The sequence below is a fragment of the Anarhichas minor genome, unplaced genomic scaffold (assembly GCF_050575085.1).
Source record: "Anarhichas minor isolate MPS153535 unplaced genomic scaffold, ASM5057508v1 ptg000051l, whole genome shotgun sequence".
Classification (NCBI taxonomy): domain Eukaryota; kingdom Metazoa; phylum Chordata; class Actinopteri; order Perciformes; family Anarhichadidae; genus Anarhichas; species Anarhichas minor.
The window spans coordinates 6,566,149-6,575,929 of record NW_027466497.1 but is presented as its reverse complement, the minus strand read 5'-3'; the positions used below and the strand labels follow the sequence as shown (position 1 = coordinate 6,575,929).

The window sequence follows — 9,781 nt, the reverse complement described above, 5'->3', positions numbered from 1 at the left end:
CGCTGATGTGTGTTGACCTTGCAAACAAAACTTCCCTCCAGACTAGTTTGTCCTCCTGCGCTTGCACCCTCAGGGGACAAATGTAACTACATGCGTCCTACATGCACGTGTAGAAAATAACTTATCATTGTAGTTATTTCATATCGTTCCCATAGACATTAACACACACAAACACACCGACTCGGACATGGTGTTAATGCAGAATTCTATGTTTATTAGAAAGATTTTTAACAAACATTTCGTCTTTTTTACAGAGGAACTGCACAAGTGTAAAAGTACTACAAAATGTAGCTGAACCCAGGGGAGTAAAATGAAGAGCACGGGTCTTTACAGAGTGTTTCTCAGGTCAGACTGCCACCCGGCAGCCGGTCTCTCCACCTCTCATCCGTCTTGGTACGTCATCGTATTTGTCACGGCGAGACGGGGGAAACAGCAGCAGCACATCTCGGATCAAAGTCCGCCGGTCGTTAGCAGGGGACCCAAGATGGCCGCTCTACCGTACACGTGTAGTCTGGATATGTGCAGCCCCCAAAAAAACCAACCCCCAAATAAAATAAAGAAAAATAAAGACACTGTACATCAACTCTCCATCCTAATGTGTTAAACTATAAAATACAAATAAATGTACATATCAATCTTTCATCTAAATAAGTGCAGGGCTCTTTTACAGGTCGAAGACAATACAAATAAATTTGTCATCCTACAGTCTTATTTTCAATATTCAAATGTTCTTTCTTCTTTATTATTGTCAAAAATCTATACGTGTATAATTGACATTCTCAATAAGAGCTTATTTTATGCTCGGTAATCATTTTGAATAATGTGCTATTTTTTAATGGTTTTCTTTGTGATTAAGTCGTCCTGACAACAATAAGACTCTCTTGTACATACAGCGGGATGCATCATGCACTGGTTACCTGATGCCATTTATACAACGTGACTCATTCGCATCCCTCTCATATTTTTGCATACATGAATGAGGAAGAAGTAGAGAGGGAGAGAGAAAGAGAGGAAGATCTGCACCAAATATCCACCAGCCTCACTTGTCTGGTAGCTTATTTTCCTCTCCTCTTGAGCTCCCTATCTCTCTCATCCTTTTCCTTCCCCTTTCCTCCTCTTCCTCTCTTCCTCCTCCTCTCCCCCTGGCCCGGTGTTTTCCTCCGCCGGGATGCCTCAGTTCCACAGTTTGAGGAAGCTGTCCCAGGATCCTGTGCAGACGCCCATGCCGTCCTCGGGGACGCCGGTGCAGCTCACCCTGTTGTCGTGGCCGGACAGCACACCTGGAGGAGAGGAGGGGAGAGGAGAGAGGAGAGAGGAGAGAGGAGAGAAGAGAGAAGAGAGAGGAGAGAGGAGAAGGAAGGGGAGAGAAGAGAGAAGAGAGAGGAGAGAGGAGAAGGAAGGGGAGAGAAGAGAGAAGAGAGAGGAGAGAGGAGAGAGGAGAAGGAAGTGGAGAGAAGAGACAGGAGAGGGGAGAGGAGAAGAGAGGAGAGGTAATGAGAAGAGAGGAGATACGATGAGAAAAGTGGAGAGGAGAGTGAAGAGGAAAGAAGACAAAAATAAAGGAGAGAGAAGAAGAGAAAAATGAAAGGATAAAAGGATATGAAAGAAGAGGGGAGTAAAGAGCATAGAAAAGGAAGAAAGAAGAGTAAAGAAATGACAGAAGCGGGAATTTAAAATAAAAGATTGAAAGGGAAGGAGAAGTGAGGAAAGGGAGGAAAGGAGAGAAGAGGAGGCAAGACGATAGGAAAGGAATGGAAGAAGGAAAGGAAGTAAGAGGAGAGAGTTTGAAAAAGGAAAAATGAAATTAAAAGAAGCAAAAGTAGAAGAGAAGAGGATAGGAGACGAGAGGAGAGGGAATGAAAAAAGGAGACTTTGATTCACTCGATCACATCAACACTGATTTTATGTGATATTTGTATTTATCTGCATGTAAATCATATTTTTTTTGTCACTTGAGGGTCTCGATGGTGTTTTTCCTTCATTTGTGAAATTCTCTTTAGCACATTTGAAACTAACCTTTCTACATGTGAGTCTCTGTAAAGAATCTCTGTATTGAAAGAATGAACAACCTGTTTTCTGTTGGAAGTATTTCCTCTTTATAATTATGCATTTAGCATACAGTGCATTAGTGCCACCTATCTGATGCAAGTGTAATTCTACTACTGTTATCTGTAAATACATACAATGAAAACATAGCTTATGAATCAATTGTATTCAGGCCTTTGTATTTATTTAGCCCTTAAACTTAACAAGTCAAATTCCAGGTTAAGTTTTTGCATTATTGATGTTTTTTATAAAGGTCATTTAAATTTTCTCAGTCACTGAGACAAGATTAGAAAATTGTCGTAGTCATTTTAAGCCCAAACCATGATGTTTCTACTTAACCTAACCAAGTATTTTTTGTGTTATTTTTCATAACTGAGAATATCTTGAAATCCTGAATAAATCTACCCCACTCACCGACTTTGTCTCCCTTCAGTGAGTCCCAGATGTGGCAGTTGAAGTCGTCGTAGCCGGCAAAGATAAGGCGGCCTGAGTTGGAGAGAGTCAAAGACGTGACGCCGGCTTTCAGGCTGGTGTCCTGGTAGCAAATCACCTCCTGGTCGGCGCGCAGGTCGTACATCTTGCAGCTGCAGTCGTCGGAGCCTGTGATGATGCAATTTCCACCGGGGTAGTACTGAGGCGAGGAGAGTAGAATATGTATGTGATGATTAAATAATAATAAAGGACGTTCTTTCACTCCGTTAAACTGTTGTTATCCTCGCAGCGTTTGAAAAGAGCAATAGCCGGGTTGCACTCAACACAAGTGCCTTGCTCCAGAGCACCTCGGTGGTGGCAAAGATGTAAACATTGCTCCTTCAACCAGATATATTCTACCTGTCTGGGGAAACATTTGTATTACTTGTAGTTGTTTTGTGTCAGTCGTCATTTTTGTGTCTCTTTGCAGTTGTTTAAGGCCTCTTTGTAAACATTTTGTGTCTCTTTCTAGTTGTTTGTCGTATCTTTGTAGTTGTTTTCTGTCTATCTGTAGTCATTTTGTGTCTCTTTGTAGTCTCTTTGTAGTTGTCTTGTGTCTCTTTGTAGTTGCTTTGTGTCTCTTTGTAGTTGTCTTGTGTCTCTTTGTAGTTGCTTTGTGTCTCTTTGGGGTCATTTTGTGTCTCTTGGGAGTACTTTTGTGTTACTTTGTCATCATTTTGAGACTTTTGTAGTTGTTTTGTCTCTGTGTAGTCATTTTGTGTCTCTTTGTTGTCATTTTGAGTATCTTCACAGTTGTTTTGTGATTCTTTTGTTCATTTTACGCCCATTTGCAGTTGTTTTGCATTTCTTTTAGTTGTGGTTCTTATTATGTTAGAGGGCCATCCCAACTGCCTGCTCATCGTAAACCCAATACAAAAACTCACAGCTAACATCCAAGTGTCAGACACTGAAAGTATTGACAAAAGTTAAATGTTATTTCCGGTATGTGTGATGTGATGCATTGTGGGATCCTCACAGAGATGGCGTTGATGTCGCTGGTGTGTCCGGAGAAGGTCTGCTTGCAGGTCCCTTCCCTCAGGTCCCACAGCTTGGCCAGAGAGTCACAGGCTCCAGAGATGAAGGTGTTCATGTCGGCGGAGAGAGCCAGCGACATGCAGTCTCCAATGTGGTTGGTGAAGATGATCTTCTGCTTGCCAGTCTCCAGGTCCCACAGACAGCTGGGGAGGAAGATTAAGTTTTGAGTGCAAGGATGTTACGAAAGGATCGACCACATCATCCTCGGCTCTATGTGTTTCAGGTCCCTTTTTTCTCGTTCAAATTCATTCATAAAGGCCAGTTTTGGGCAGGTTTTCCTCGAGTCTACTTCATATGTGACCTGTGAAACCCTTCACTTTCTAGGCTAAGAAACTGTATGATGCAAAACAAAATAAGTTCATCGTGGGGAATTGCTATTATCGGGATAATCATGAATATTCTTAGTGAGTTGAAAAAAATGTCTAGCTTGCTATCATGGTAGAGAGGTGAAAAGTAGCTTGATTTGAAAAATTCAGGAATTATCATGTGATAAAAATAGTTGTTTCTCGACAAAATGCAAGGTAAATTGATTCCAGTATGTTTTAGTGACATTTTAAGAGTTTTAACCATATTTTGATGATTATGGGGATTATTATTGTGGCTGAAGGCAAAACGGTCAACTCACCAGGTGGTGTCACCGGAGGCTGTCAAGATCTCACTGTCACTAAGGAAACGGCAGCAAGACAGGTAACCTGGGTGGGAAATCAAAATCTCAGTCCGACTGAAAGGCAATTCATTTCTTTTCATGCTTTTATGTATTGTAAACTTAATTTTGATTGTCATTTAGATGGGCAAAATGGCGGCGGTGAGTTTCATCCTCACCTGTGTGTGCGTCCAGTTCCCTGACAGTCTTGGGGCTGGTGGACTTGATGTTGGCCACTGTGCACATGTTATCCAGACCACCGCTGGCCACCATGTTACCAGAGGGGGCAAAGGCGACGCTCATCACCCAAGCTGACTTTAGTGGGACAGCAACCAACTGGGAAGTGGACATTTAGTTTAGTTGATGTACGGCCTCCTTCACATATAGAGTGTTGCAGGAATGAGTCCTAAAACCTGGAAATGAGTCAACATTTCTTTTGGCCACAGCTTGAAGTCAATGTGTTTTTTGGAATTGTTTTTGGTTAGATGCCTTTGTCAACCCAAGCTTCAGAGATTAATACGTTTTATTCTACCATGTAAAATAGGTCAGTAAATACCCCTTTGTGGCTTTTATGTCTTATAAAAGGTGATTGATAACAAGTGGATAAATGAGGCACAACGACTAGTCCGAATTTAGCTTAGTGGTGGTGACATGAAGTCATGTGACTTCTGGCGATTGTATTGACGCTTCTAAAATCACAAAAGTGGTGTATGCACCAGAGCTTATTTGCAATAATCCAAAATCCTATGAGAAAATCCCATTGGCTTTTGTCGAGGAAACCAGTGTGATGCTAAACTGCCTGTTGGACTACAAAAACACGTCATCTCTGCAGCACTCTATAAGGGTATAACCCACATGGGCCGTTTGTGTTCATAGGCTTTAACACAATTTGTACAACAGTCAGTCAATCCTCCCACCATGATTTCATTCCTGACAAGGTGGAGCAGACGTTAAAGCATCACTAAATACTTAACTCACCACTGAAATCCAGACTAATCTAATTATTTGAGGATTAGAAGCTCCTGAAGGAACAGTAAAGTACCTAAACCACTCACAGCCTCGGTTTAACTCCTTTAACTTAAACACAGATTTTCCAAACTGACCAATTAAATCAAAATTGACTGTCTGGTTTAAGAATCATAAATGCTCAAACACATCTAACAGGTTTACGGCAGAGGACACTTCCTGCCTCTCGTTACAGTTTAACTGAAGTTATTTGAAAGTAAACTGGTAGTTCCTAAATTCTACCTCACATAGAAACTGTGCAGGAATTACTGCAGAACAACTTAATTATATATGTACGTTTGTCTTTTATACTGTATGAAGTCCAGTTAGACCTACTAGAAACACGAGTAGAACGTCAGCAGGCTCTACTGTACTTGTAGTACAATAAAAACAACTGCTTCAATAGCTGTAGTTCCTTAACAAATTCAAGCTTTTTGCACACAAAACATATGCAAAGTACAGCTGAAACGAGCCGTCGTTTAATCGATTGAATGACAATTATTTGCCAATTATTTTGATAAATCAAATTAAGAAAATGTAGGGTAGCGTTTACTCCTTTGCGAACATATAACATTTATTTATTGAGTTACAATTTTACTATTAATACTTTAAGTACCTTTTTGACAGGTGTGGTATTAGAATGCTTCCTCCACCACTAGATGTCAGTGTGTCTCCGCACCATAAACTGATAAGACCTATTTATTTATAAGACCTTCGAAATACAGATTTAATAAGATATAGAGTGTGTGATCTCACCTTGTTCCCTGTGAAGGTGTCCCAGACGAGAAGCTTGCCATCCTGTGATGCACTGACCATTTGTCTGTCAGAGAGGAGACGGAGTAAAACGATTAGATCGCATCAATACTGAATATCAACAGGATCACAACTTTGTGGTTCAAGTGAGTGCAGTGTCACATGTTGCAAGCAGTATGGCTCATCATCATCTATTAAGTCTCACCAATTAATTATTCCGTGTCTTAATGCCTTTTATGTAAAAGTGTTCTACAAATTCGTATGTATTTTTTGAGAGGGATGATGCAATTTAGCATTTCTCCAATACAGAGCATGAAACCGATGTGCTGCGCAGCGATTGTATACATTGCTAATTTTGAACACCATAGTTGGGCATGTACAGTGTAATTAACACATACAGCTTTCAGTATCATCAAATCAGAACATGCTAGTAATTAGTACTAGTAAGCCTAGTAATGAGAAACATAGCAAAATACTTAGTACCTGTTTTAAAATGTACTATATTGGAATCTAACCTCCATACATTTCAGTTGCAAAAATAATCAATAAACCAAATTATCTAAATTTAAGTGGTGCTTTTGCTCAAGCTTACTGTCACAGTTTGTGAGGCAATTACCCACAACTTTATCCAAAATGGCGAATGGAGGGACTTCCACTTATAATTAACTGAACCATTCAGATAATTTCTGCCTCACAGAAGTATTATAAAATACTTTTGGCTCATCACAGCAGAAAAAAGACAAGTAGAAATAATAAGAACTACATTTAGCTGTCTCAGTTTCAGGGTTGTTGTGTTGTACATTCTGGCTCACTGTTACACTGTCCTGGTTTACTGGGACACTTAAACAGATCGTGGTTTACTGGGACACTTAAACAGATCGTGGTTTACTGGGACAATTGAACAGATCGTGGTTTACTGGGACACTTAAACAGATCGTGGTTTACTGGGACACTTAAACAGAACATGGTTTACTGGGACAATTTAACAGATCGTGGTCCTGTCAACCTCCTCATTGTCACCTGGAGTCAGCGGACCAGTGCATGGAATAGATTTTAGCCAAGTGTCCCTTGAGTGTCTTCCTTAGCTTCAGCTGGACTCGGCCCACATCGGACGCCCCTCCTGCTGCTTCTGTCATGTTGCCGTCATTCACAGCTTTGCGGGACGCCTGGTGGTCACACGGGGAATTACATGTTGGGGTGAAACAACAGAGACGAGACAGAAGAAAAGAGCAAGGACCTCACTTAGCCACCTCAGCTCCACAAATGTTCTCCTAACCTGCAGTTTTAAGTTGAGTTCATTAAGATTATGTTATGCATTATCAATTTTGATCTGACCCTGAAGAACAATTAAACAGATTTGTCGGTGCTATATAAGTCATATAAAGGGATGGAGATAGGTGGTACTGCTGAGGTGAGAGTATCCTTAGTGGTACTGGAGGGGGTACCTGCGATTTTTCCTTCATGCATGATTCCTAAAAATATATTAAGTAAAATTATAAATGTATATGAAAGTTTGACAAACCGCGTTTTATATTCAGTATTCCTATTTTCAATGCAGTCGTTAACTGGCGTAAACTGTCAACTTCAGCTACAAATGCAATCACATTCACGGTGCGTTTTGAGCTGCTCAGGGGGTAATTAGCTGAAAATAATGTCTCAGAGGGGGTTCAGTATTGAAAAAAGTTTTACAACCACTGTATTGTGACAGTGATAGCATCAGTGCAAATACTAGTAATGCTATTTTTAGTAATGGCACTTGAAATAGTACTAGTAACAATGGTGGTAGAGGTAGATTTGGAAACAATAGTTAGTAATAGTACTAGTGGCAGTAGGACTGAAGTATATTTGACCTATTATCACTGTCCAATTAAAACCATGTATTTCCAATTATAGTGATTTTGATATTTTTCTTTATGGTTTGAGAAAGTGCTCCTACTTCTTAAGCTAAATCAACTTTTATAAAACTGGAAATGAAACACATGAGGCTTCCCCATGAAATGCTTCCCCATTTTTTAACAACCGGCAACAGGAAGCACTGTGCGTTTCACCTGCACGGGACGCTGCTCACCTCAATCTGTGCACGGAGGCCATCGCACTCCTTTTTCAGCGTGTCCATTTCAGCTTTCTCAGCTGCCATGGCGACGTTTGTTTGGGGATGTTAACTGACGGAAAAAAGGAACTGTCAATCTGGAAAAAGAGAGGATGGGAATAAAGAGAGAGAGAGAGAGAAAAACAATAACATGTGTTAGTTATGTCAAGTATTGACAAGTCAGCGCCACAACTCCTGAAGGAATTCACCGCCTCTGGCTACACTGCTGTCGAACTCCTGCCGTACACTACAGCCCAGTGCAGGTACACAGAGAACCGCTGACCGGGCTGTGCATCACTCAGTGACCCAGATACCTTGATCTGGAACGCTCAGGTTGCTGTTACACCATCAAGTCTAGATTAGACACATACTTGACGGATGTAATCCCTCCCTAAACCAAAGTTGTAATACAGTTAGCTCTGTAAAATGACATGGAGTGATAAAAGGAATGACAAGGTGAGGGGAAAACTGTGTTCATAGAAGGAAATACATTTTAAAAAAGGATGGCTCAACGGAAAGATTGCTCAAAGAATAGCAGAGGCAGGATTGGAAAGAGAAGAAAAGAATATTATTTTGAAGGAAAGGAAGGAAGGGAGTGAAGAAGGGAGCTAAACCCAGACTTTTTTCTCAAGATATAAAACTACACGTAACACATGCAGCATGTGCATTCCCTGAACTGCGTCACTACATTTCTGAAGTTTTAATGTTTAATATCAGAGTTGAGATCAATCAGAAATCTCCAGAAAATCCAGCAAATCTCCTCTTTAATTAAATATCTTAATCTAATTTACATTACTTTATTATGATGCACCAATCACCAAACCAGTTCCCTTGTATGTGCAAACGTACTTGATTCTGATTTAACTCAAGGAATTCATGACCAGCTCATCTTTTGGTGGAGCTTTTAGGATTAGCTTCTCATTTGGAAGATCCAAAGCATTTTTTGTCAATCATTTTTTAGATTAAATCAGTGTTGGGTACTTATTTGTTAACTAACATTAGCATTTCATTTTCAACTCATTAGCTTGGACCCAGACCAATGAACATGGACAATCATTTTCAGTCGCCGACATCCCAGTGAGGCAACAGCAACGAGAGAAGCGCCGAATGGCTTTTTACTCCAGGTATTAAATGTCATCGCTGTCTTTTCAAACACACCGGTTCCTTTACTTCAACAACATTTTGATTTCGAGACCTGAATGTAGAAGTTAGGAGTATGTGCCTAACACTAATACTGTAATAGGATACTGCCGCCTGACTTATTTAACCCCGACAACCTCCGTGCTAAATTCAGCTTAATGGCAAGGAAAGTCTTTCAAAGCTAAAACTCTGCACTAATCATATGATTGTTGATGCTAAATAGCGGAATTTCCATCGTTCAATGCGTGGTTGACAAAATGCAAAAATTAATTCAGTTGGATACAGAAAATAACTTCAACCACTTGTTGCAACAGTTTCCCCCCCCCCCCTCTCTTATAATTAAGCTTAAACATTACTCATTTGCAACGGTGAAAATAATACTAATATAATATGGTGATGCAACGTGGCAGTTTGTGGGAACACAGTCAGACAGGGAAAAATAAAAACTTGTTGAAATGCCAAACATTCCCGGGTTTCAGCTTCTTAAACGCTTTGGATTTGCTGAAAAGCAGCTTTTCTCGCTTTTAAATCATCATACATCTGATACCTTTAGGTTTTAAAATGTTCAGTGACCATAAGCCTTAAAATGTCATGCCGAC

The 9,781-nt window shown here is 40.4% G+C and overlaps 1 protein-coding gene across 1 annotated transcript; it reads right to left on the bottom strand.

Annotated features, from left to right (window-relative positions):
- Positions 1–205: 205 nt before the first annotated feature.
- On the bottom strand, positions 206–8,090 carry gnb3b (guanine nucleotide binding protein (G protein), beta polypeptide 3b). Its single transcript, XM_076112948.1, has 8 exons — positions 8,022–8,090; positions 6,974–7,119; positions 5,957–6,020; positions 4,375–4,531; positions 4,178–4,244; positions 3,494–3,695; positions 2,461–2,677; positions 206–1,280 (listed from the first exon to the last, which is right to left on the bottom strand). Exons 1-8 carry the CDS (start codon positions 8,088–8,090, stop codon positions 1,174–1,176), a joined length of 1,029 nt encoding a protein of 342 aa, XP_075969063.1. The 3' UTR covers positions 206–1,173.
- Between the last annotated feature and the right edge of the window lie 1,691 nt (positions 8,091–9,781).

What these genes read in the sequence shown, in the direction of transcription:
- gnb3b (XM_076112948.1), bottom strand. Translation starts at nt 8,090, where the DNA reads ATGGCAGCTGAGAAAGCTGAAATGGACACGCTGAAAAAGGAGTGCGAT. An exon ending in GCCTCCGTGCACAGATTGAG is followed by an intron (nt 7,120 to 8,021) that starts GTGAGCAGCGTC and finishes TGTGACCACCAG; the next exon opens with GCGTCCCGCAAAGCTGTGAA. An exon ending in ACTGAAGGGAGACAAAGTCG is followed by an intron (nt 1,281 to 2,460) that starts GTGAGTGGGGTA and finishes CCTCTCCTCCAG; the next exon opens with GTGTGCTGTCCGGCCACGAC.